At 41.4% G+C, this 27,944-nt stretch overlaps 1 protein-coding gene across 2 annotated transcripts; it reads left to right on the top strand.

The window, feature by feature from the left end:
* Positions 1-7,427: 7,427 nt before the first annotated feature.
* On the top strand, positions 7,428-27,399 carry CDC23 (cell division cycle 23). Of its 2 annotated transcripts, XM_059417645.1 has the most exons (16): positions 7,428-7,615; positions 7,698-7,770; positions 10,522-10,659; positions 12,336-12,378; positions 13,153-13,258; positions 13,378-13,510; positions 15,054-15,231; positions 15,318-15,415; positions 15,564-15,645; positions 24,405-24,558; positions 24,679-24,798; positions 25,348-25,423; positions 25,756-25,817; positions 25,949-26,027; positions 26,105-26,224; positions 26,421-27,399. In XM_059417645.1, the coding sequence occupies exons 1-16, from the start codon at positions 7,455-7,457 to the stop codon at positions 26,589-26,591; spliced, it is 1,794 nt and encodes a 597-aa protein (XP_059273628.1). In that variant the 5' UTR covers positions 7,428-7,454; the 3' UTR covers positions 26,592-27,399. The 2 variants fall into 2 exon arrangements, with proteins under 2 accessions (XP_059273628.1, XP_059273629.1); XM_059417646.1 differs by lacking the exons at positions 25,348-25,423; positions 25,756-25,817.
* The last annotated feature ends 545 nt before the right edge of the window (positions 27,400-27,944 follow it).

Here is a 27,944-nt window from a genome sequence, read left to right as displayed (position 1 = left end):
AGTGGGAGAGGGAGAAGCAGGATTCCTGCTGAGCAAGGAGCTCAATGCAAGGCTTGATACCAGGACCCTGGGATCATGACCACAGCCAAAGGCAGATGCTAAATGACTGAGCCACCCAGGTGCTCCTCTTTCTTTCTTTTTTAATCTTTAAAGTGGGGGTAAAGGGGCACCTGGGTGGCTCAGTGGGTTAAAGCCTCTGCCTTTGGCTCTGATCATGACCCCAGGGTCCTGGGATCAAGCCCCGCATTAGGCTCTCTGCTCAGTGGGGAGTCTGCTTCCTGCTTCCCTTCTTCTCTCTCTGCCTGCCTCTCTGACTACTTGTGATCTCTATCTGTCAAATAAACAAACAAATTCTTAAAAAAAAAAAAACAAACAAGTGGAGGATAAAAATAACCCCCACTATCACAGTCCAGTCCTAACTATAAGGGTTTCAACTCCACATTCATTCTCCCCCCTTTTCTTTGAGACCCTCTTAGCTTTTCTTACTTATTAGGTGAGGGGTGTTAGTTACTTTACTTTAAAGGCCTTCCTCCAACTCCAGAGCATTGGAAACTGGGTTTTCAGGACAGAGTACATTCCGCAAAGGTCACCAAGACTCCATTCTATATAGACCACTGTGTCCCAACACCACTACTGGGTGTGAACTTGTGGTTCTCAACTAGGGGTGATTTGGGCCCCCCGCCTCCAGGCCATTTGACCATTTTTTTTTTTTAAAGATTTTATTTATTTATTTGACAGAGAGAGATCACAAGTAGGCAGAGAGGCAGGCAGAGAGAGAGAGAGGAGGAAACAGGCTCCCTGCTGAGCAGAGAGCCCGATGTGGGACTCGATCCCAGGACCCTGAGATCATGACCTGAGCCGAAGGCAGCGGCTTAACCCACTGAGCCACCCAGGCGCCCCATTTGACCATTTTTGAGACAGTTTTGGTTGTCACAGTTGGGGGTAGGGGCATGCTGCTAGCATCTAGTGGATGGAAGCCAGACACATGAAACATCTTACAATGCACAGGACACACCTCCCCTAGCCCCAACAAAGAATTATCTGGCCCCTACAAGGTTGATATGGCCCAAACTCTGCTGGAACTTACTATTCTTTCAGTACTCACCAGGTTTAGATATAATAAATTCTTCTTGGCAGTAGTCAACCCTCGCTTTTCTTTAGCCTCTGGTGTCTGGTGATGGCCACAGTCCTCCTATCCCTGGACCACACAGTTTTGAGCAACAGCTTTTACTCATAAGCAGTTTGAAGAGAGGGTAGGGAGGAAATGGCTCCATCTGTTGGCCGGAGCCTGCATCACAGCAGGGAACACGGCGGATTTTTCCAGGAGAGACCTCAGGTGTGTCATCATCCTTCTCGGTATTACACACCCCAAGGGCAGCCAGAAAGCTGTAAGTGGGACAGCACGTGACTAGATGAAGTTGCTACTGATGCTGTCTCACGTGACGAGTGTGGGATTAGAGCCTAGGTTATTGTATTTCAGGGTTTCGTTGTATTTAGCAACTTCTTATTCTTCTTGGAATACTTCCCTTCTTATTCTTAATTGTGAAACATATATTTATGTCACATATAGTGCCTAAGCGTGCTTATACACAGCATACAGTATATAAGTACAGTTTAAATAATAATAATAATAATAATAATAATAATATATATTTTATTTTTTTTTTAAAGATTTTATTTATTTATCAGAGAGAGAGAGAGGGAGAGAGCGAGCACAGGCAGACAGAATGGCAGGCAGAGGCAGAGGGAGAAGCAGGCTCCCTGCCGAGCAAGGAGCCCGGATGTGGGACTCGATCCCAGGACGCTGGGATCATGACCTGAGCCGAAGGCAGCTGCTTAACCAACTGAGCCACCCAGGCGTCCCAATAATATATATTTTAAAAATATTTTATTTATTCATTTGAGAGAAAGAGAGAAACAGAGGGAGCACAAACAGGCTCTGAGCAGGGAACCTCAAGGGAATTCTGTCCCAGGACTTGGAGAGCCTGACCTCAGCTGAAGGCAGATGCCTAACCATCTGAGCCACCCAGATGCCCCCAGTTTATTTATTTATTTTTTTAAAGATTTTATTTTATTCATTTGACAGAGAGAGATCACAAGTAGGCAGAGAGGCAGAGAGAGAGAGGAGGAAGCAGGCTCCCCGCTGAGCAGAGAGCCCGATGCGGCACTCGATCCCAGGACCCTGAGATCATGACCCGAGCCGAAGGCAGCGGCTTAACCCACTGAGCCACCCAGGTGCCCAAGATGCCCCCAGTTTAAAGAATAATATTAAAAGAAACACCCATGACCCACTACTCAGATTAGGAGAAAACATTACATACCGGTTCTGTAGAAGCCCCCCCACCCTATGGACACACTTACACTGTCATCAGCTCTCTTTCCTTCCCCGCCTTCTATCCCTTTGCTTTTTCTCCTTTCCTTTCCTTCTTTTGTACATTCTTTTCTTCCATTCTGTTCCTTTTAAAGAATTTTTTTTCGGGACACCTGGGTGGCTCAGTCAGTTGAATGTCTGCCTTCAGCTCAGATCATGATCCCAGTGTCCTGGGATTGAGTCCTGCATTGGGTTCCCTGCTCAGCATGGAGCCTGCTTCTCCCTCTGCCTTCTTACCTGCTCTGTCTGCTCTGCCTGCCCTTCCCCCTGCTTGTGCTCACTCTCTTTCTCTCTCTGAAAAATAAATAAAATCTTAAAAAAAAAAAGAATTTTTTTCTTTCTGCCCTCTGACATTTAATCGCTATGAAACCTAGAGTAAGATACTTAATTCTATGGACTTCAGCATATCTATCTATAAAATAGAAATAATAAGAACAATACCTACTTTACTGGCTTGCTGTGAGATTTAATGAGGTAATGTTTGCGTGGGCATCAAATGAGATAATCTATGTAAAATCTTAACAGACTTTGGCATAGTTGTAAGTCCCTAAACAGAAGCTATTTTTTTTACATTATTATTTTATTTTATTATTACCTTTAAAAATTTTATTTATTTATTCATGAGAGACAGAGAGAGAGAGAGAGGGGCAGAGGGAGAAGCAGACTTCGCAAGGAGCAAGGATCCCAATGTGGGACTTGATCCCAGGACCCATGGATAATTACCTGAACCGAATACAGATGCTTAACCATCTGAGCCACCCAGGCACCCTATATTATTTTTATTATTTTTTAAAGATTTTATTTATTTATTTGACAGACAGAGATTACAAGTAGGCGGGGGGGGGGAGCAGGCTCCCTGCTGAGTAGAGAGCCCGATGCGGGGCTCAATCCCAGCACCCTGAGATCATGACCTGAGCTGAAGGCAGAGGCCTAACCCACTGAGCCATCCAGGGACCCCATTTTAAAATAATTTCTTCTCTGACAGAAGAACTCTGTGTTATAACAGAAATGCACATGGCTGTGAGAATCAGAGAGACATGGGTTCAAATAGTGGTTCTGTTATATACCAGCAGTAGTCACTAAAACTCTCCAGCTATCAAATGAAGGGCAATAATACTGATGGTTGGTAATCTATCACACAGGGCTGTTGTGAGAATCAGAAGAACAGACAGTTAGGGGTGCTTGGGTGGCTCAGTGGGTTAAGCCGCTGCCTTCGGCTCAGGTCATGATCTCAGGGTCCTGGGATTGAGCCCCGCATCGGGCTCTCTGCTCAGCAGGGAGCCTGCTTCCCTCTCTCTCTCTCTCTCTCTCTCTGCCTGCCTCTCCATCTACTTGTGATTTCTCTCTGTAAAATAAATAAATAAAATCTTTAAAAAAAAAAAGAAGAACAGACAGTTAAAGTACACAAGAATCAGCTAAGAGACGTGTTAAAATCTTTCTCTCCCTCTCTCCTTTTCTTCTTCACTGACAGGGTAATTTTCTTTTCAGCAGGGGTATTAAAGGTAGCTGTGTGCCTGTACAGTTTCTCTTAAGCTCTATATCCAGTTTGTCAAGTGTTTATCAAGTGGCAACAAGCGCCTTCCTGGCTTTGTGTTGTTAAGCCTAGGATACTAATCTCCTTGGAGGAAATGAAGTTCTAGGGTCATCTCCCTTCCTAGTTCTGAGCCCCTGGTTGAGGCCACTGGGCATCAGGATGTTGAGTGCAGCTCTGCTCTCTGAGACCCATCCTGTGAGCTTGGAGGCTGCCTGCTGGGTTGGCTTGGTGATGTGTCCTTGTGCACACTTAGAAGGAGGCATCCTGACCAGTAAGTAGACACAGTGGGGGCTCATAAAATGAAAGCAGAATCTCTGACTGTAAGGCAGGGATCAAACTCTGGGGTCCTCTCACCTCTTCTCCCATTCAAGGTATCTGTCGAATATTATGCGAAGGGAGAGTCCTTGTTCCTTGTTCCTTGTTCCGGAGTAGGTGAGATAATGAGAGACTGAGGTCTCTAACTTTGGTTTCTGGAAGGGGTTCATAGGCTTCCAATGGGAGAGGAGCTTGTGCATCCCAACCATAATTGTAACTTCTTAATTCCTCATCACATCACTACCTTTTCATTCAGGTGCTGTTTAGTTTGTTTTAGGTGGTTTTTTTTTTTTTTTTTTAAGATTTTAGCTATTTATTTGACAGAGAGAGAAAGATCACAAGTAAGCAGAGAGGCAGGCAGTGGGGGAGAGGGGCAAAGCAGGCTCCCTGCTGAGCATAGAGCCTGATGTGGAGCTCAATCCCAGGACCCCGAGATCACGACCCCAGCTGAAGGCAGACACTCAACCCACTGAGCCACTCAGGCACCCGTAGCTTGTTTTAGTTTTAAGATTTTATTTATTTATTTGACAGAGACTGACACAGCGGGATAAGGAACACAAGCAGGGAGAGGGGGAAAGGGAGAAGTAGACTCCCCGCTGAGTCTGAGCCACCCAGACACTTCTCATGTACTGTTTAAAAACAGAGATTGGGGGCGCCTGGGTGGTTCAGTGGGTTGAAGCCTCTGCCTTCAGCTCAGGTCATGGTCTTAGGGTCCTGGGATCGAGCCCCGCATCGGGCTCTCTGCTTGGCGGGGAGCCTGCTTCCCTTCCTCTCTCTCTGCCTGCCTCTCTGCCTACTTGTCATCTCTGTCTGTCAAATAAATAAATAAAATCTTAAAAAATAAAAATAAAAACAGAGATTGTTTTCTTTCCTCTGACTTGCACTGAGGCAGTCTGAGTTCCAATTTTCAATTAAAAAGTTATCAGAGGCAGGGATGCCTGGGAGGCTCAGCCAGTTAAGTGTCTGCCTTCAGCTCAAGTCATGATCCTAAGATCTTTTTCCTCTGCCTCTCCCCCTGATTGTGCTCTTTTTCTCTGTCAAATAAATAAATTAAATAAATAAAATTAAAAAGAAAAAAGAAAGCTATGGGGGCGCTTGGGTGGCTCATTCAGTTAAGCATCTTCCTTGGGTGCTGATCATGATCCCAGGGTTCTGGGATGGAGTGACACGGGAGTCTGCTTCTCCCTCTCCCTCTGTGCCCTATCCTCCCACTTGTCCTCTCTCTCACACTGTTTCTCTCTCAAAGAAATAAATAAAATCTTTTAAATCTACAAAATCCATGTAATAGGAGGGACTGGGAGAGGAGGGATCGTATAGGAATAAATATTATATGACATTACATCAAAAAGCAATACAAGGTAATGATACTACTATTTTTATTTTTATTTTTTTAAAATTTTATTTATTTATCAGAGAGAGAGAGGGGGAGAGAGCAAGCACAGGCAGACAGAATGGCAGGCAGAGGCAGAGGGAGAAGCAGGCTCCCTGCTGAGCAAGGAGCCCGATGTGGGACTCGATCCCAGGACGCTGGGATCATGACCTGAGCCAAAGGCAGCTGCTTAACCAACTGAGCCACCCAGGCGCCCCAAGTAATGATACTACTAGAACAACTATGGCCTTAATTATTGTGTAAAAAATGTATGACAATTCTATCCAATTTAGGTTTTCATTCATTGGGACAAAAGACTGATTGCGCCCAAAATGTGTTGTCTTGCCAAAGCATTTGAAATCTTCTCTATATTATTGTTTAAAAAGAAGACATAAAAATTTATAAAATCATATACCATTGTAAAAAATGTGATATTTTAAAGGGGAAAATGTAAGAATTCTAAAGAAGTCATGAAAGCATTATTTGACCACCTATAAGGCCATAAACAATCACATCTCATTCTATATGTCAGTATATATCCAGTTTATATACACATGGGTGGGACTCCTGGTTGGCTCTGTCAGTCAAGTGTCCACCTTTGGCTCAGGTCATGATTACAGGGTCCTAGTATCAAGTCCCATCGAAGGCTCCTTGCTCAGCAGGGAGTCTGCTTCTCTCTGGGCCATCTGCTCCCCCTGCTTCTGCATGCGAGGGCTCTCTGACCAAAAAAAAAAAAAAAAAAAGAAAAGAAAAGAAAAGGAAAAAAGAAAATATACACAGGGGTATGATACAATGCAATTTTTGTATTTGCTAACAAATCAGGCTTTTTGTTCTTATTAAAACACGTATAAAGTGTACATCATTTGTGTAACAAGAAAAAAAATTCTGCCTCACATACTGTATATTACAGTGTAATAAAGTTGACTTTATAATACAATTTTTAATATTACATATAGATGTAATATATATACTATATATACTAATCTAAAACAAAAGACTTTAACTTAAAAGCACTTAAATATAACACCCAAGGAATAACAAATGATTTGAAAAATTCTCAAGAGAGCTGGTAAAGTCATATATACTATGAAAAGTTTAAAAACAACAACAACAAACTGTTGAAAATGTCCACATAATGTTTAAGAACCCTAGGGGTAGATCTGGCTTTTAATCTAGGCTCTCTCCTTGGAAAAGTGATAGAAACTTCCTGAAGTTCCATTTCGTCTGTAAAATTGGGATGATACGACTATCATTGAGCTGTTTAAAGGTTAAACCAGAATACGCTTGTAAAAAGACAACCCGTTATAGGGTAAACCCTCATTAATGTTAACTATCCTTAACCCCTGGGGTGGATAAAGAGGAAGGATTCTTCACCTGAGGCCATATAGCCTACTACTCAAGGAAAAATCCAGAAGCTACCGGGCAACCTTGCTAGACCTTACATCATTTCGCCGTCCAATAGTACAGAATCTGCCTACAGACCACTCTCTCTCGTCCAACCGCATCACCACTAAGGGGCAGGGCATTTTCCCTTCTGCACCCTTTCTTGCTCCAACTCTCAGCCCCAGCTTCCCAAACCACTATTCCATTTACTCGTACGTCTTTGTACCGCCCAGAAACAATGCCTTTTTAAAAAATCCCCCTACATCTTCTCTTTCTTCTCTAACTTTCCCGCCCCAGTAGCTCTTGATCAATCGGAGATGGGATTCTCTCTTCTTTCCCCGCCTCTTGGTGACGTCAAGAGAAGTCACACCTCTCATTGGACATTCTGGAGCAGAAACCTACCAATATCTGGCAGACTTTTTTGGTGCAGACGGACCGCTAGTATTGTCGCTGGTGATTGGCTGGAGTGACGAGCCAGGAAAATGGCTGCTAGTCCGTCTGTAGTCCCGGTGGCTGTGACTGCTGCGGTGATCCCCGTCCTGTCACCCAGCAGCGATTTCTCAAATTTGCGAGAAATTAAGAAGCAGCTGCTACTCATCGCAGGCCTTACCCGGGAGCGGGGCCTGCTACACAGTAGCAAATGGTGAGATGTCGGGGTCGAAAGGGGCTGGACTTGGATCCTTGGCCTTGGGGTCCGTGGAGCTAATTCAGTTTGGGTGTTCCAGGTCCGCGGAGTTGGCCTTCTCCCTCCCCGCCTTGCCTCTGGCCGAGCTGCAGCCGCCGCCGCCTATTACAGAGGTAAGGATTTCCATCTCTGCTAGCGCTCCTCATCAAACCGAAGAGTTACCGAGTGCGCTGTCGCTGGATGGGACCATAAAGCTTATCAGGAATGTTTGTGGAGGGAATTCAAGCATTTAAGGAGCTAAATGTTCTAAGCGATTTTATCAGTGTGGGTTTGTTGATCTTTGTAAAGATTTGGTGGTGCTTTACTTAAGCTGGAGAAAATTAGTAAACAGTCCTCAAAAGACTTAAGCCTTTTAAGGTTTTGTAGCCCAACCCAATGTTCTTTACGATGAGGAGGATCAAATTTTTTTTTTTTTTTTTAAAGATTTGTCAGAGAGTGAGAGCGAGAGAAAGCGCACAAGTAGGGGGAGTGGTAGGCAGAAGGAGAAGCAGGTTTCCCTCAGAGCAAGGAGCCGGATATGGGACTGGAACCCAGGACCCTGGGATCAAGACCTGAGCTGAAGGCCGAGGTTCAACGCACTGAGCCACCCAGGACTACCCAGAAGACTCAAAGGTGTTTTTTTTTTTTTTTTTTTTTAAAGATTTTATTTAATTATTTGTCAGACAGAGATCACAAGTAGGCAGAGAGGCAGGCAGAGAGAGAGAGAGATAGAAAGAGGGAAGCAGGCTTCCGGCGGAGCAGAGAGCCCGATGCGGGGCTCGATCCCAGGACCCTGAGATCATGACCCGAGCCGAAGGCAGCAGCCCAAACCACTGAGCCACCCAGGCGCCCCGACTCAAAGGTTTTAACAACAGTGTGAAACTGGCTTTGGATTCAAATAGTTCAAATCTCAGCTACACATGTGACTTTGGGCAACTTACATAATATGATGAGCCATAGTTTTTTCATTTGTGAAATGCAGATAATAATAGTATCTACTTTAAGGGAATATAGAGAAAATTAAATGAGATACTAATATATTTCACATATGATCTATATAGCAGGTATTTTTACATAGTCTGTGTAGTCTGAATGATTTTCATCATAATCCATTTCGTTTTTCCTGAAGATGCCACTTCTTAACCCCAGAAACCATGAGTATTTCCTACTCCAAAAGGTATTGGAGATGAGAGGGGATGGGGAAGGAAAAAAGCAAATGGTGAGAGGATATGAAAAAGGACACTAGAGGAGTGCCTGTGTGGCTCAGTGGGTTAAAGCCTCTGCCTTCAGCTCAGGTCATGATCCCAGGGTCCTGGGATTGAGTCCCAAATCCAGCTCTCTGTTGGGTGGGGAGCCTGCTCCGCCCCCACCCCGCCTCTCTGCCTACTTGTGATCTCTCTCTCTGTCAAAAACAAAAACAAACAAACAAACAAAAAAACCTTAAAAAAAAAAAAAGCCACTAGACTCCTAAGCTGAATGGATATATTTAGAACTTGTTACAATGAAGGAAACACTGAATATGTTTTGGTTCTGATAATATTTGGTTTTGTTTTGATAATATTTGCAGCAAGAGGGATAAGGAGAATGAAGTTATTAAAGTTTTAAACAACTTACCTCTAGAATTTGTGAGGATTGTATGCTTTTTTAACTTAAATATGCATCATCTCTTTTATTTACATACAGAATTATGTCTGTGTTCTATACCTTTTGCAATACTAACATGTCAAAACTTTTTGAAGTATAAAAAACACAAGTAATTGCACAGTATATTGCATTTTTTTAAAGACATTATTCATTTATTTATCACAGAGCGAGAGAGAGCGAGCACTTGTAGTGGAGAGACAGGGTAAGGGAGAAGCAAACTCCCTGCTGAACAAGGAGCTTGATGCGGGACTCCATCCCAGGACCCTGATATCATGACCTGAGCCCAAGGCAGACGGTTAACCAACTGAGCCACCCAGGCATCCCACTATATTACATTTTTGTACATATTTGAAAGACTAGAAGAGGCAAATATCAGATATTAATGCTAGACATTTTCCATGATGTTTCCACTATTTCCTCCTCAAATCTCTACTACTTGCTCCATTTTACTGATAAAGAAGGAATTTTCAGGGGCACCTGGGTGGCTCAGTCGTTAAGCGTCTGCCTTTGGCTCAGGTCATGATCCCAGGGTCCTGGGATCTAGTCCTGCATCTCTGTCAAATAAATTAAAAAAATATTTTAATTAAAAAAATAAAATAAAAAAGAAAGGAATTCTCAGAGAAACTAAGTAACTTCCCTATTAATGTCATGAAACCAGTAATTTAAGGAATTGCAATTTGAATCCAGGTCCCTAACACTAAAGTCTATGCAACTCCCACTAAATTTAAAGAAATAGTACACGTTTCTGAGTGTATTGGTTTAGTTTTTTAAATTTTTATTTTTTCCCCCAACTTTTTATTTTGAAAAAAAGTTCCATAACCTTAGGGAGCACCTGGATGGCTCAGTCAGTTAAGTGTCTGCCTTCAGCTCAGGTCATGATCTCAGGGTCTTGGGATAGAGCCCTATATCGGGCTCTCTGCTCATTGGGGAGCCTCCTTCTTGCTCTCCCTCTGCCCCTCCCCCTGCTCGTTTTCTGTCTGTCTTTTCTCTGTCAAATAAATAAATAAAATTTTTTTAAAATTTCCATAACCTTAGTTTGTAATAAAATAATATACAAAAATAATTTATTCATATATGTATATGTAAATATATATATATATATATATATGTGCTAGGTTTTCTTACATCTTGAAATTAATGGGTATACTTCTTTTTTTGTTAATGAATATGCTTCTTGAATTTTAATTTTTATTGTCTTATATAAACTTACTTAAACTTATATAAACTTGTCTCTCTTCTAGGAGGATGCCCAGGATATGGATGCTTACACCCTGGCCAAAGCCTACTTTGATGTTAAGGAGTATGATCGCGCAGCACATTTCCTGCATGGCTGCAATAGCAAAAAAGCCTATTTTCTCTACATGTATTCCAGATATCTGGTGAGGACCATTTTAAGATGTCATTCTGCCTTCAGTGAAACATCCATATTTAACACCAAGGGGGAGAACTTTAATCTTTAAAATAGTTTAGCAGTAGTCTTCTTGTTAAATGTACTTTATACTTAACGGTAATAAAGAAAGTATCAAAAAAAAAGTTTAAAAATGACAGTATCCACAGGGTACTGGGTGCCTGGCTGGCTATTCTGTGGAGCATGTGACTTTTTGATCTCTCAGGGTCATGAGTTTGAGCTCATGGGTGTAGAGCTTTGGGTGTAGAGCTTACCTAAAAAAATAAAATCTTTTTAAAAAATTGACAGTATATTTTTTTAAGTTTTATTTATAATTCATGAGCCCAAGATCATAAGTCGTGTGCTCTTCTGACTGAGGCAGCCATGTGCCCTGATAATACTCATTATTGACAAATGTGTGAGGCAATAGACTCCCTATTTTGGTAGTAAAAGTTTATAAAGAGGTTTTAGAAATCAATTTTGGCAGATTATGTCCATATGAAATACTGTGACCAGACAATTCTTTTAAGAAACTTGTCAAATAGAAATAGTTCAATTTAAAAAAAAAAAGAAAAGAAAAGAAAAAAAAGAGAAATACTTCAATATATGCACAGGATATATGAATAGGGATATTTATTATTTTTTGTGATAGCCATAAAATGTCAATAACCTAAATAGTCATTGTTGATTCTTGCCTGAAGTATTCTTTTTTTTTTTTTTTTAAAGATTTTATTTATTTATTTGACAGAGAAAGAGATCACAAGTAGGCACAGAGGCAGGCAGAGAGAAGGAGGAAAGCAGGCTCCCTGCTGAGCAGAGAGCCTGATGTGGGACTTGATCCCAGGACTTGAGATCATGACCCGATCTGAAGGCAGAGGCTTAAGCCACTGAGCCACCAAGGTGCCCTTTGCCTGAAGTATTCTTTAAAGTGATGTTGCAAAGTGATGATTTTCCACACCAGTATTCTCTCTACATTTATTACTTGCCACTTGGCATTCTATGCTTTTCCTCCCCTTCTTCTCCATTTATTTATTTATTTAATATCAAAGATTCATATATTTTTAATTGTTTGTTATTTAGTACTTTACCTAATTAGTTTGGTGCTCAGTTTATTTCAGATTTAACCTTTGGGAGCCCTTGAATTATTTAAAAGTAGTGACTGTGGGGCGCCACGGTGACCCAGTCAGTTGAGTCTCTGATTCTTGGATTCTTTTTTTTTTAAAGATTTTATTTATTTATTTGACAGAGAGAAATCACAAGTAGATGGAGAGACAGGCAGAGAGAGAGAGAGGGAAGCAGGCTCTCTGCCGAGCAGAGAGCCCGACGCGGGACCTGATCCCAGGACCCTGAGATCATGACCTGAGCCGAAGGCAACGGCTTAAACTACTGGGCCACCCAGGCGCCCCTGATTCTTGGTTTCTATTCTGGTTTGATCTCATGGTTGTAGGATCCATGTTGGGCTCTGTACTCAGAATCTGCTTAGGACTCTTCCTCTACACCCCCCCCCCAAAATAAATAACTCTCTAAAAAGTAAAAAATAAAAGCAGTGGCTGGTAGTATTTGCCATTTGGTTAGACTTGGGCCCTTTATCTGGAGTCAGGTTGCTAGTTTTAGAATGAGTTTCAAAATAAACTGAGATAATACTTTTCTATTGATTTTCTCTTACAGTCTGGAGAAAAGAAGAAGGATGATGAAACAGTTGATAGCCTAGGTATGAATTTCTTTCCCTTATCTTTTGGACTAAAGCAGGGGTTGTACACTTAAATGCCTACATGAGCCAGGCAGGTTATAAATGTGTGAAGTGGACCTAGGAGGACTGTTACAAATTGGGGAGCACAACTTCCTGCTTGTTACATACCTCTGGCTGAGGACTACCTTAAGGAAATGTGGGCCTAGTGTTATCAAGACTTTCTTCCCTTGACCCTACACTATTCTTTGGAACCTGAAGCTAAAAACGCTGATTTTTAGTTGAGGCTTGTGATTTTTAAACATTGATAACTTTTGAATTTTTAAAACCCTTCTGCCGGCCTGGAGCACCTGGGTAGCTCAGTCAGTTGGGTGTCTGATTCTTGATTTTGGCTTGAATCATGATCTCAGGGTCCTCAGGTTGAGCCCCACTAGAAGATCCATGCTTAGCTGGGAGTCTGCTTGAGATTCTGTCTGTCTGACTGTCTGTCTCTCTTTCTCTCCCCTCACCCCCCCACCACTTACACTATCTCTCTCTGTCTAAAATAAATAAATACATCTTAAAACAACAACAACAAACAACCTCTGTGGATCTAACAACATATGACTGCAGACCATTTATCAGTTGTAATTTCTAGAACAAAGTAAATGGATTGTATAAGATGTTGGCCACTTCTCAGCATTCTTACACAACTGGTATAAGTTCCAGTTGTAACTTTGGTTGATGCCAAAGGGAATGTCTAGATCTATGAAATGAGCATTGGCAGTCTTTCCTTAGATGTGAGATTTTGTTTCCTAGGTCCGCTGGAGAAAGGACAAGTAAAAAATGAGGCACTTAGAGAATTGAGAGTGGAGCTCAGCAAAAAACACCAGGCTCGTGAACTTGATGGATTTGGCCTTTATTTGTAAGTGTCAGAGTAATTTGGATTTTTCTATAACATTTTCTCCTGAGTAGAGGGGAGGTGTTAGAGGGGAGGTGTTATGAAACATTAACTTCTCCTGTAATTGTTTCTTGCCTTCCTAGATATGGTGTGGTGCTTCGAAAACTGGACCTGGTGAAAGAGGCCATTGATGTGTTTGTGGAGGCTACTCATGTTTTGCCTTTGCATTGGGGAGCCTGGCTAGAACTCTGTAACTTGATTACAGACAAAGAGATGGTAAATTGAGAAATTTATATGAATGAACTTCTGCTCCAAGTCTTATGTGATTCTGTAATGGGATGGGAGGAGAGAGGTTTGCTAAACCTTTGCTTGTAGCTAGGTCTTTGCTCCTTCTGTAATCTCTTTCACTGTTGGAATTTCAGTCTTCATTTGAAAGTCTAATGTCTGGCTCTTGGCTGGTAGTTGCTGTTGTATTTATGTGTAGTTAGATTATCTTCTCTTTATTTCATGTTTCCATATTCGAGTTCTACCGTAACTTGTTGTATAAACTAAATGTTAGTATACTTTGTTTCCTTATTCTAGAAATGCTATAGGAAAGGTTTCTCTGACATCAAGGATTATATTGAAAACATTTTTAAGGTCTCTTCTGGGCTGTCCTAGGACTCTATAAAGATTTATAGATTTGTTAATGAAATAATGTATATGGAAACTGCTTTATCAACAGCAATCCCTTTATTAGTCATTGTTAGAGGACATTGTCTATAGAATTTATTTTGCCATTCTTCAGTAGTTAATGGAATTGATAATATACTTCATTTTGTTGGCTTTGAAGAGCCAAAGGCTGGTTGATTTCCCCCAATGTATGTGTTGCTAAATCTGTGTCTGAAATCTTATCTTGGTTTATTCTTATTCATTATCTCTAACTGCCTGATAGACTTTTATTAAAAGTTTGTTTTATCTCTGAACTCAAAATATGCAAAACCAAGTTTCTGATCTTGCCTGACAAATTCTCATTCTTCCTCCCAGCTTGAGAGGCTCTCTTGATAGCATCACTGCTTTTCAAGATACCCAGTCTTGATGCTGTCGGTCATATTTGTTCTCTTTCTCTTACTCTTCTTATGTCTATTTGCCAGACCTCGCCATGGTTTTCTTCTTATATACATCTCTTTCTCTTGGTTTTCTTCGCTATCTTGGTTTTCAACATAGATTTGAATTACTAGTAATTAATAGCTACTTTTCTATCTAGCTTTTCCATTTATACACTCGCATTCCCAAGCTATCATGTTTACTCTTTTCAAACTTACTCTTAAAACACCCATGTCATTATGTCAGTCTCTTGCCCCAAATTGTAGTGGTCTCCTGTTGCATCCCACTTGCTATTGCACCATAGTACCTGCCCTACCAGTTCAGTCTTATTTTTTCACTACTTTTGAGCACATAGCTTCCTCTTAAACTAGGCTAGTTTCTTCATCCTATTTACGTACACTCATCAGGATTGTTTTGCCAGTGTTTATCTTGTTGCCCTGCTTAGAATGTTCTTTTTTTCCTCTTCCTCTCTCTTTCTTCTTTTCAAATTCTAACCATCCTCTAAGACTCACCTGAAATCCTATCTATTATTTGAAGTCTTCCTCAACTAGGTCATTCCTTCCTATTGTGCTTGTGAGTCCTGCTCACTTAATTGAATTGCCCTGTGTTCATTGTTAGGTGTTCTCATAGTTTTGGTGATAAATATCTTTAGACAATAAAGATAGTTCCTTGATGTTCATTTGGGAGAGAGGTCAAAGTATATTAAGTGTGTCCCTCTCTCTCCTGCTGGCAGCTGAAGTTCCTGTCTTTGCCAGACACCTGGATGAAAGAGTTTTTTCTGGCTCATATATACACAGAGTTGCAGTTGATAGAGGAGGCCCTGCAAAAGTATCAGAATCTCATTGATGTGGGCTTCTCTAAGAGCTCATATATTGTTTCCCAAATTGCAGTTGCCTATCACAATATCAGAGGTGAGTGAATAAGGACAATGAAATACCATCAAATCCTGAAGGTAGCACTGTATTGTTTTCTAAAATTTTTAATCTTCTTTCTACAGATATTGACAAAGCCCTATCTATTTTTAATGAGCTAAGGAAACAAGACCCTTATAGGATTGAAAATATGGACACATTCTCCAACCTTCTTTATGTCAGGGTGAGCTGTTTCCTTTGCTTACTCTTGTTCAAGCTCTTTTGTGCTTTAATCTCCAGGATTGGATTGTCACTGGGTTGCATTAGCCATGAGAAATATAGTTCATGGAGTTCCTCACTCTTGCTTAGATTGTCTTTCTTTTTTCTTCCAGAGCATGAAATCTGAGTTGAGTTATCTGGCTCACAACCTCTGTGAGATAGATAAATATCGTGTAGAAACATGCTGTGTAATTGGTAAGAGACTACTTTTTTTCTTTTAAGATTTGTTTTCCTAATAAGTAATATAAATGTAAGAATAATGCTATAAAAGCATCAAGGATAACAAAATCATAGACTGTAGAATGTAAAAACTGGGTATAATCCCTCCTCCAAGATTGGTAAACATGACTCTAGAATATTTTTCTGTGTGAATACTAAAAATGAGAGTGTGGGTGCATATGTGTGTATAATTTGCTTGCAAAACTGTATCATTATAAACACTGATTTGTAACTTCCTCTTTTCTTTTTTAACTGTTTATCTTTTCAATCATTTTATTTAGTACATCTAGATTTGTATTATTTTGATAGCTATTTGGTATTACATAGATGTGCCATCATTTTTATGCAGTCATTTTCTATTGTATAAGTTGTGGCCACTGTTTGTTGATATAAAAATAGTTTCAGGAACCATCTTTGTGGGTGTGGATGTATGTGTGTGCATGTGCAAAATGGTATTGTTTTGTTTTGTTTTAGATTTTATTTATTTATTTGAAAGAGAGAGATACAGCAAGAGAGGGAACACAAGCAGGGGGAGTGGAAGAGGGAGAAGCAGGCTCCCCGAGACCTGATACCATGACCCTGAGATCATGACTTGAGCTGAAGGCAGACACTTAATGACTGAGCCCCAAAATGGCAGTTTTATTAAAGATCGGGGTACAGGATCTGTGGGCAGAAAGAACTGCTGTGCTGGGGTCTTGAGGAGTGGGGATTATATACTTGGAGTTGGGGGAAGGAAAAGGGAGGTTTCAAAAGAACTTTCATATGCTAAAGAGGACTGACCTATAAAATACTGAAGGCCTTGTCATTTTCAAGTTAAGATTGTTTTCCCCTCTAGCAAGGTATTAACTTTAAGATAGTTGGGAGATTCCTGGAAGAAAATCACACATGTCCCACCCTGGAATGGGGGTTTAGGGGAGGTTGTAGGCTGTCAGCTTATGCTTTGTCTTCAGATTGTCTTCTGCTCTCTCATCATTTCCCCCCTGAACAGTTTTGACCCTTAAATCTTCAAGGTTGTTGAAGGTGGAAGATCTCATCTTTTGTAACTTCTTCTTGCTGAGTAGGGGTGTAGTGATGCCCCTACCTAGGTCAACATTGTTCAGTTGGGGAACACATAGGGGAGTTATGAAAGGGGAGGCAGCTGAATCCAACACAGTTAACATATATGAACTTCCTTGAGTAGATGGGGTCATCTGTTCATGTGAAGTCATTGTAGAGACTTGGCACCAAGCAGAGAAATACTGAAAAAGACAATGCATTAAGAGGAGTATGGCTATAAAGAAGTCCAGTAAAGAGATCCTTAATAGTTGACTATAATTCTCCTCCAATCCAGGAGTTTAAAGCAGTCGCTAAAGGAAAGAGAACATTTAAAGCACCATTTTGAGTATTCATGTCAGTTAAAAACCCAGAAATATTTTTGTGATAATTTGAAATAAATGCACAGCATTCTGTTCTTATGATAGTGCAGGTTTTGCCTTGTGCAAGAGTTCAAGCACCTAATGTCATTCTATTTTGTAAAGCTGCCTTACACATTTGTATTACTTCAGTATTTAATGGAGAAATGTTATCTTGAGTGTCATTTAGGGATTTGACCATGTACTTATTAAGAGCTTCTTTGTGTCAAACAACATCCTCCAGTCTTAAAGAGGGAACAAAGATGGATCATAGGTGGTCATACCAACAAGACACAGGACATATCCACAATTGTTTTATATTTGGAAGGTTAGCTGGGTTGGTAATGCTTTTATTTATTTATTTTTATTTTAAAAAGATTTTATTTATTTATTTGACAGAGAGAAATCACAAGTAGGCAGAGAGGCAGAGAGAGAGAGAGAGAGGAGGAAGCAGGCTCCCCACTGAACAGAGAGCCCGATGCGGGACTCGATCCCAGGACCCTGAGATCATGACCCGAGCCGAAGGCAGCGGCTCAACCACTGAGCCACCCAGGCGCCCCGGTAATGCTTTTAATAATGCGTCCATGCATCCAGGCAAAACCCAGAGTACCTGGGCCTATCCAGCCTGGGGGAGCAGTGGCCACAAGTTAGAGTCATGTAGCCACTGAGTCCCAGCCAGGAGCCGGCCATCTAATACTGGGCCTCCTTGAATTGCAGTCAGGATATTAAGGGCTATTTAGTTTTGGAGGGTCATCCTTTGAATTTGTGTGAATTTCAGGCCCATTTGATGGGGGACTTATGGCTTGATAATAATCCCTTTTCTTTAAATTGCACCATGGACATATAGGACTAGGATGGCATATTTGGAGTCAGTATAAATATTTTTAAGGCTTTTGCCAATTGCAAAGCACAGGTGGGGACTACAAATTCTGCTTTGGGGCAGACGTGTTTGCTTTAGGGCTTTGGCCTCAGCAGTCTGAGTTAGACTGACTATCGCATAAGCATACCTAGCTTTTCTTACCCCGTTTTCATGAAACAGCTGCCATTGGTAAACCAACTGTCGTCTGCATTTTTGATAGGTGAATCTTTTTTTTTTTTTTAAGATTTTATTTATTTATTTGACAGACAGAGATCACAAGTAGGTAGAGAGGCAGGCAGAGAGAGAGGGGGAAGCAGGCTTCCCGCTGAGCAGAGAGCCCGATGCGGGGCCCATTCCCAGGACCCCAGGTCCATGACCTGAGCTGAAGACAGAGGCTTTAAACCACTGAGCCACCCAGGCACCCCTAGGGGAATCTTTTAAATCTGGTTGACTAGAATAAGCAAGATCAATGACCTCTGAACAGTTATGCTCTATAGAGGTTATGATGGTCAGGTCCATGCATAAGGGTAGCTGGGTTTAAAGTTTGACAGGTTTTAAGTATTATTTCTGGCATATCTATAACCATTGCCCGGTGTTTAATATGTCAGTTTCCCATGGGATGCCTGGGTGGCTCAATTGGTTAAGCATCTGCCTTCGGCTCAGGTCATGATCCCAGTGTTGAGGGATCAAATCCTGCATTGGGATCCTTGTTCAGCAGGGAGCCTACTTCTCCCTCTGCCAGCTCTGCCTGCAGCTGTCCCTGATTGTGCACTCTTGCTCTCTGATAAATAAATAAAATCTTAAAAAAGAAAAAGGTCAGTTTCCCAACATCCCTTGGTGGCTTTTGGTTTCTAAGACACTCTGATGTGAAGTCATTACAGTCAGGGACTGTCCCATAGTGAGCTTTGAGGCTCCTTTTACCAGGAAGGCTGTTACATACTTGGCTAAAGTCTTTATTTGCGATTGCACCTGAATAGAGGTGGCTTCTTGAATAAATATGACTACAAGGGATGAAACCATCAAGAAACTCCCCCTCTTTAAAAGACATTTATTTATTTATTTATTTGAGAGAGAGCACGAGCCGGGGGGGCGGGGGGAAGGAAAGGGAGAAGCAGACTACCCAGTAGATGCTACCAAACCTCTTCCCCCAGTTGTGACAACCAAAAATGTATGCAGATAACTGTCAAATCTTGGGGTTAGACTTATCTGTGGTTGAGAACCATGGCCCTATGTACTCTACATACACTAGTATGACCTGATAATCAGTTGACATCAACACATCAGTAGCCACTTTTGGATGAAAGTAAGCTTGGTTGTGATTGAAAGCCTTGGTTCCCTAGAAACAAAAGGGAGATGTCTGTTGCTGGGTGTGTGATGACACGGCATTGAGATCATACACACGGCGTTGAGATCATACATTTGTATCTTTCTAGGTCAGAAGTTCTTTTTTTAAATTTTTTTTTTAAAGATTTTATTTATTTGACAGACAGAGATCACAAATAGGCAGAGAGACAGGCAGAGAGAGAGGAGGAAGCAGGCTCCCTGCTGAGCAGAGAGCCCGATACGGGGCTTGATCCCAGGACCCTGGGATCATGACCTGAGCCGAAGGCAGAGGCTTTAACCCACTGAGCCACCCAGGCGCCCCTAGGTCAGGAAGTTCTTAAACCAATAGAATTTCAGTCCATCAATTCACTGTTTCTAGCTCTTGAGGAAGTTGTAGTTCAGTATGAGAAAAAAGCATTAAAAAAATGTAATAGGGGGTACCTGGGTGGCTCAGTCATTAAGTTGCTGCCTCTAGCTCAGGTCATGTTCCTGGAGTCATGGGATCAAGCCCCATATTGGGCTCACTGCGCGGCAGGGAGTCTGCTTCTCCCTTTCCCACCCCTGCTGCCTGTGTTTCCTCTCTTGCTGTGTGTCTCTCTGTCAAATAAATAAAATCTTAAGAATAAAAATGTAACAGGAACTATTGGAATGTGAGAGTGGGAGTTAGTGATCTTTTCAGTGTTAGCATTATGAAGAAAAGATAAAGTCTGTTATGAGGGTAGAACTTTCTTTTATTCAGAAAACATCTTTTGGGGATGCCTGGGTGGCTCAGTTGGTTGAGCAGCTGCCTTCGGCTCAGGTCATGATCCCAGCATCCTGGGATTGAGTCCCACATCGGGCTCCTTGCTCGGCAGGGAGCCTGCTTCTCCCTCTGCCTCTGCCTGCCATTCCATCTGTCTGTGCTCACTTTCTCTGACAAATAAATAAAATCTTAAAAAAAAAGAAAGAAAGAAAGAAAGAAAACATCTTTTGAGCATCTTCCGAGTGCCAGGCACTGTATTTTGTATTGTAGTACCTACCCTAATTGCCTATTGAGGAATACTAATAAGAAAATAACTATAATGTAATAGGTTGAGTGTTAGGATTGAGATAAACTAAAGATACTGAGAGAGTTCATATAAAAGATACCTAATTTAGCGTATGATTAGGGAAGTCTTCTTGAGAAGATGGTCCTTGAAGGCTGGGCAGAAGTAAAAGAGTTCAGTAAGGAAGGAAAAGGATTGACTTGGGAAGGGCATTGCATTGCAGAGGCACTGAAGTATGAAACGGGCATTGGGCATGAAGGAGCTCCTTGTCTGGAAGCATGGTGTGGGAGGTGGAAATGTTAAAAAGGGGGCCAGATCTTGACGAGTCTTTGATGCCTTGCTGAACATTTGGAACTTATTTTGAAAGTGGTAGGAGTCTTCTGAAGAATTTTTAATCAGAGAGTGATGAAAGTTCTCAGATTTTCATTTTCAAATGATGACTGTAGTCAGTGTGCTGGAAGAATTAGAAAAAGGGCAAGACTAGAGTCAGGGAGACCAGCTGGGAGACCAGGAGATTTTTGCAATAATCTAGTCTAGGGATAATGATGAGAGCCTACGCTGAGGTATTGGCAGGAAGGATGGAGAAAGGCTATTAGATTTAGAAAATATTTAGGAAATAGAAGAAACAGGATTTGACAACTGGGTAACCAGATGGGCAGCAGTGCCTTGTACGTGAAGAAAGAAAACAGAGGTTGGGGAGATAAGGAACAATCCTTTTTTTCACCTCTTGACCTAGAGCCAATTAAAATAAAAGAAGACATATATCTGAAGAGTAATGATTTAGGAGTTTTTCAGTTTTTTAATAATCATTTGAGGTGAACTTTTTCTTTTTTTAAAGATTTTATTTATTTGAGAGAGAGAGAGATAGTAAGAGAAAGCACAAGGTGGGGGGTGGGAGGCTTAGGAGGAGGGAGGGAGAAGTGGACTCCCCACTGAGCAGGGAGCCTGAGTTGGGGAGTGGGGCTCGATCCCAGGCCGCAGGGATCATGACCCGAGGTGAGGGCAGATGCTTAGCCAACTGAGCCCACCTAGGCGCCCCTTGAGGTGAACTCCTTAATGAACTGTTTTATTCTCAGCATATCTGTAAATGGCCAGCACAGTGCCTGACATGGTAAATAAATGTTTGTTGAATTCAGTCCACCGACCTTAAAAATTAAAAATAAGGATTATTAGTTCATGGCTAAAAATATACTTAAGCTTTCACATTGTAGCCAGTTCAGAGGAATTAAAAAGGAGAAAGAAGAATGGAGAGAAGAAAAGAAACTGAGGACCCGAAAGAATGAACTCTCTTACGAATAGAGTGGTGGCAGGGATCTCCTGTTTGTTTAGTCCTTGCTTTTCCTCTTAGGTCATGATACCAATTGATTGTTTCCCTCTGTGTCTTTTCTGGAGTCCCAATCTCTGAGAGGCAGCACTTAAATATATATAACAGCATATACTGTAGAACGGTGTAGTTAAGTTTGGACTCTGGAATCAGGCTACTCAGTTTAAATCTTGGTTCTACTAGTAACTAGCTGAGTGACTTTGGGCTTAACCTGTCTATGCTGTAGTTTCCTCAATAAAGGCATAAACAGTAGATCCTTCTCTCAGGTAATTGTCATGAGGATTAGATAAATTAATGCCTAGAAAGCACTTATAACAATGTAGGTTGCCCAGCATGTTGTAGCCTTCATTATACTTTGGCTCTTCCAAATAATATAAAACAAAACAAAACAAAACAAAACAACCAAATCTCATTTACTTGGTCATTGCTCAAAACTTGGCTTGTTCTGACTTATTTAATGTCTCTGTCATCCTCAGTGCTTTAGCACCTAGGTCTTATATAGGGCTATATCCCTTTTCCTGGGTGCCAAATCAGTATTTTGGCCTAGAAATGTGCCATGTTGATACATATAGCTTTCATTCCTTCCCTTTTCCTACTCCCTAGCTAATGACTATTTAGGTTATTTTTTGATTTGTACTGTTAGAAACATTTTGTTTCATAGCTACAACAGAAATAGGATTTGTGGGTTTTTTTAATTATTATTAAGTATAATGTTATATTAGTTTCAGGTGTACAACAGAGATTTGAGAATTCTGATTTTTTTTCTTTTTAAGATTTTGTTTATTTATTTGACAGAGATCACAAGTAGGCAGAGAGGCAGGCAGAGAGAGAGAGAGGAAGGAAAGCGGGCTCCCTGCTGAGCAGAGAGTGGGATGCAGGGCTCGATCCCAGGACCCTGAGATCATGACCTGAGCCGAAGGCAGCGGCTCAACCCACTGAGCCACCCAGGCGCCCCAATTTTTAATGTTGACTAGTATTCCATTGTTTAGAGATATACATTTTATTTATCCATTTCCTGATTGACATAAGACAGATGGCTTCTATACCCTTTCTGCAAATAAAATCTTTCAAAAATGCCAAAAACTTTCACTTCTTCTCTTCAGGACCAATGCTAATAGACCTGCTTTGATTCTTGTGGAAGAGAGGAGCTCAGAGCTCTCTGCCTTTTTATCCTTTGAGGACCTCTTTAGAAACCTAGGAATATAGTTGGAAAACTACCAAGCTAAAACACACTACAGACATTTCCTACTTTTTTTCATTGTTGTTTTTTGTTTAAATATTTTATTTATTGGGGCGCCTGGGTGGCTCAGTGGTTTAGGGCCTCTGTCTTCAGCTCGGGTCATGGTCTTGGGGTCCTGGGATCGAGCCCCACATCGGGCTCTCCGCTCAGCGGGGAGCCTGCTCCCCCCCCCCCTCTGCCTGCCTCTCTGCCTACTTGTGATCTCTCTCTATCAAATAAATAAATAAAAATCTTAAAAAAAAAAAAGATTTTATTTATTTATTTATTTATTTATTTATTTGTCAGAGAGAGAGAGAGAGAGCACACAAGCAGGGGGAGTGGCAAGCAGAGGGAGAATCAAGCTCCCCGCTGGGCAAGGAGCCTGATGTGGGACAGGATCCCAGGACTCTGGGATCCTGACCTGAGTGGAAGGCAGACACTTAATCTAACCGACTGAGCCATCCAGGTGTCCCTTTCTACCCTTTGTTAAGAAAATGTGGATAATTAAGGAGGGCATGTGATGTAATGAGCACTAGGTGTTATACCTAACCAAAGAATCATTGAACATAGGGTGCCTGGGTGAGTCAGTGGGTTAAGCCTCTGCCTTTGGCTCAGGTCATGATCTCAGGGTCCTGGAGTCAAGCCCCATATCAGGTTCTCTGCTCAGCTGGGAGCCTGCTTCCCCTGTCCCCCAGCCTGCTTACCAGTGATCGATGTCTCTCTCTGTGTCAAATAAATAAATCAAATCTTTAAAAAAAAAAAGAAGAAGAAGAAGCGTTGAACATTACGTCAAAAACTAATGATGTAGGGGCCCCTCGGTGGCTCAGTGGGTTAAGCCTCTGCCTTCGGCTCAGGTCACGATCCCAGGGCCCTGGGATTGAGCCCCGAATCGGGCTCTCTGCTCAGCAGGGAGCCTGCTTCCTCCCCTCTCTCTCTGCCTGCCTCTCTGCCTACTTGTGATCTCTGTCTGTCAAATAAATAAATAAAATCTTTTAAAAAAACCCAAAAAACAAATGATGTATATGTTGGCTAATTGAATTTTAAATTTAAAAAATGGAGGAAGGGGTGCCTGGGTGGCTCAGTGGGTTAATCCTCTGCCTTCTGCCAAGATCATGGTCTCAGGGTCCTGGGATCGAGCCCCACATTCGCCTCTCTGCTCATCAGGGAGCCTGCTACCCCCTGCCTCTGCCCCCCCCCCGCCCGCCTCTGCTGCCTCTCTGCCTACTTGTAATCTCTGTCTGTCAAATAAATAAATAAAATCTTTTAAATAATAATAATAATTAAAAATAAATAAATAAAAATTAAAAATGGAGGAAAAAAGAAAATGTGGATAAATGCTATATTCAGATGAAATAAACTGAAGAAAAACTTTTAAGTGTTAGGGAATTTTTTTTTTTTTTAAACCAGAATGTGTGATAGATGCAGTATATTTCCCAAGGTAATGATGGTGTTCCCTTTGTATAAATTGGCTTTTCTGCAAACACTTTGGGGGAATGGGTTATAGTTTCATGTCTGCTCTGGAATGCTATTTTAGTGAACTTATATTTTTACCTGTCTAGTTATTCATATATATATTTTTTTATTTTTCAATCAGGCAATTATTATAGTTTGCGTTCTCAGCATGAGAAAGCAGCCTTATATTTCCAGAGAGCCCTGAAATTGAATCCTCGGTATCTTGGGGCCTGGACACTGATGGGACATGAGTACATGGAGATGAAGAACACATCTGCTGCTATTCAGGCTTATAGGTGAGTTTCTAGTTGAGGAGGGAGGTAGACGGGATTACTGTGATGTTAGGAGCCTCTCTTGACCCTATAAGTCGCTAACCTTGATTCTGCCATCTAACCAGTCTCTCTTGCATTTTATAGACATGCCATTGAGGTCAATAAACGGGACTACAGAGCCTGGTATGGGCTTGGACAGACCTATGAAATCCTTAAGATGCCATTTTATTGCCTTTATTATTATAGACGGGCCCATCAACTTCGGTAAGTCTGGTGAATGATGTGTTTTATGAGAAGAGCTGATACTTTCCTTTACCTTTTGATAGGTACTGAAGAATCACAGTGAATGAATGGTTTTGACTCTTCGAGACCTGGGTTTAAACGTGCTGTATGCTTTTTGATCATTTTTTATGTAATGTATTCTAATGGGTTAATAGTTTAATTGTGAACACAAAATAGTACAGTTATATGAAGAATTGTATTAAAGGTCAGTCACTGTGTAGATTTGAAATAGTGGTCGGTAATGGTGTTTCCTTAAGGAGGGACTTTAATTTTTTTTTTTTTTTTAAGATTTTATTTATTTATTTGTCAGAGAGAGAGGGAGCGAGCACATGCAGACAGAGTGGCAGGAAGAGACAGAGAGAGAAGCAGGCTCCCTGCTGAGCAAGGAGCCCGATGTGGGACTCTATCCCAGGACGCTAGGATCATGACCTGGGCTGAAGGCAGCCGCTTAACCAACAGAGCCACCCAGGTGTCCTGGACTTTAGATTTTTTTTAAAGGCTTTGCTCAGACTGCCTGTTCTTTTTTCTTAGGCCCAATGATTCTCGTATGCTGGTTGCTTTAGGAGAATGTTATGAGAAACTCAATCAACTAGTGGAAGCCAAAAAGGTACCTGTAATTGGGTCCTGCAGAATTGGAGCGGAAATTAGCAGTTTGGATGAACGATTGGGCTCTCTGCTTTAATTGTCCTTCATGCTCATCTATCTACATATGAAAGTCTTAAGTATTTATGGACTCATAGGCTAAAAAGCAAAGAAGAACTGACATTATCAGTGTGCCTATCAGTCTAGTAAAAATGCTTTGCATTCTGCAAGTCCATCCACACTTCTGGGTGGCTTATAAGACTTGGGCCTTTATGTGGTAGGCCATGGCATATGGGACATTGGTCAAAGTGACCAGGTTTTTTTTTGTTTTTTGTTGGTTTTTTTTTTTTTTGACAGTGTTATTGGAGAGCTTATGCTGTGGGAGATGTGGAAAAAATGGCTCTGGTGAAACTGGCAAAGTGAGTGAAAGGAGTGAAATGCTGTTGTTATTTCTGTTGGCTTCTCTGGTATGGTATATCATGTGTTTTTACTTTTATCACTAGCTTGCTTTGAGATCCAATTTGTACTTACAGACCAATTTATTTTGTAGGCTTCATGAACAGTTGACTGAGTCAGAACAAGCTGCCCAGTGTTACATCAAATACATCCAAGATATCTATTCCTGTGGGGTATGTGTCATGAGCATCGGAATTAGGTTGCTGATCTCATCCTGACCACCTCAGTCACTCCTGCTTTCCCTGTCTAGGAAATAGTGGAGCACCTGGAGGAAAGCACTGCTTTCCGCTACTTGGCCCAGTACTATTTTAAGTGCAAGCTGTGGGATGAAGCTTCAACTTGTGCCCAAAAGTGTTGTGCATTCAATGATGTGAGTAGCAGTTCTTTACTAAAGGGTTTGGATTTTAGGCTCAGACTTGGGATCTTTACTGTGACCCGAGGATGGAAGATGGGTGAGAAGTGGAAAGGCTACCTTGACCCGTGACACTTCAATATCAGCATTTTAGAACTTGTTTTTGAGAATAGCTTTGGACATATTTTGAAACAGTTTCCTGACTTTGTTTCAGACCCGGGAAGAAGGGAAGGCCTTGCTCCGGCAAATCCTACAACTTCGGAACCAAGGCGAGACTCCTTCTACTGAGATGCCTGCTCCCTTTTTCCTCCCTGCCTCACTGTCTGCTAACAACACTCCCACACGCAGAGTTTCTCCACTCAACCTGTCTTCAGTCACACCATAGTTGGCTGCTTTCAAGCCAGCACATCACTAGACCCATGTTAAGCCTTACCTCCGTGTAAGGAATGGCCACGTCTGTTCTTCCAAGGACCTTGGTTTTTTTGATTATACAGATGGAAATAGCTCCTTGGGGACAGTTTATAGAATCACCTTTGGTCTAGACTGACAGAAGAATCCTGGCAACAGAAATTGTCTTTTGCCAGTTAGAAGCACTTCTCTTTCCCTTCTGTTCAGAGAGTGGCTTCAGATCTTGGCCTTCTTCCCAGACCTCTTCCCCTCTAAAAAACATCCTTTTAACAGCACTTTAGCACAGCAAGGCTTACAGGAACAAAATTTCAATGCTGCTGGGAGTGAGAGATTCCTTAGAGAGGCATGGAAAGGAGAAAAGTGTGCCATTCTACCCTCTGCAGGCAGTAGGGGCAATGTGTACCCTAGGGAGGTCAGGGCACTTGATAGACATGATCTCCTCATTCTTGAATTTAAGGAACATGACTATGCTGTCAGAGGTAAGATTTGAACAGAGTGAAGCTGTACCTTTGTTCTTGCTTTGTGGGGACAGTCTTCTAAAACATCATTTTAAGGACTTTCCCTAGAAGCTTTCAAATAGAAAGGAGCCTACTAGAGTTAAATCAAAGAAGAGACAAAAAGAATCTTACTTTTTAGGGAACTATTGATGGCAAAAGAGCCTATGGAGTTAGCTATACTCTTAGTAAAGCAAATCAAGGAGGCAGGATTAATAGATAATTTCATGGACATTCAAGAGTGTTAATGTTTTGTGACTATATAGACAAGAATAAACTCACTTCAAGATGGTCTGTTGTAATAAATATTTTTGATGTTATTTTTCTCCCCCCTCTGTTATCTTCAACAAAATGGTTCTTTCCGACTTCACTTGTTTAGATAAGGTAAAGAGAATCATTCTTGCTATATTCTTGGAGGGTTTCAGGGCTGTCATGTGTATTCAGTAGGAGGTAATATGCTCAATATTATATTACCTCCAATAGGAGGTAATATGCTGGGATTATAATGTCCTCTGTAATAAATTTGAACTGTATTTATGCTGTAGATTATTCTGAGCTCAGGGCCCAGCCTTCCTTTGTTGTTTCCAGAACAAGTTTGTTAGTCAGTGACCTCTTCAGGAACGACACTTCATTTTATATTAAGGTATCTATATTTTATATTTTATATATAGGTGTACATATATATATTTAATACAACTTTATATTAAGGACATTAGAGTATCTAATGGCCCTTGGATTCATTTCTTACAAGGCTTTTCTTAGTTTAGCTGTCCACTAGTTACATATCTCTACTGCCATTCCTGTTGAAGGTTCCAAGGGGCCCAAATGATGTTTAA

Source organism: Mustela nigripes, chromosome 12, assembly GCF_022355385.1.
Source record: "Mustela nigripes isolate SB6536 chromosome 12, MUSNIG.SB6536, whole genome shotgun sequence".
Taxonomy (NCBI): domain Eukaryota; kingdom Metazoa; phylum Chordata; class Mammalia; order Carnivora; family Mustelidae; genus Mustela; species Mustela nigripes.
This window is presented reverse-complemented; position numbering and strand designations above follow the sequence as displayed.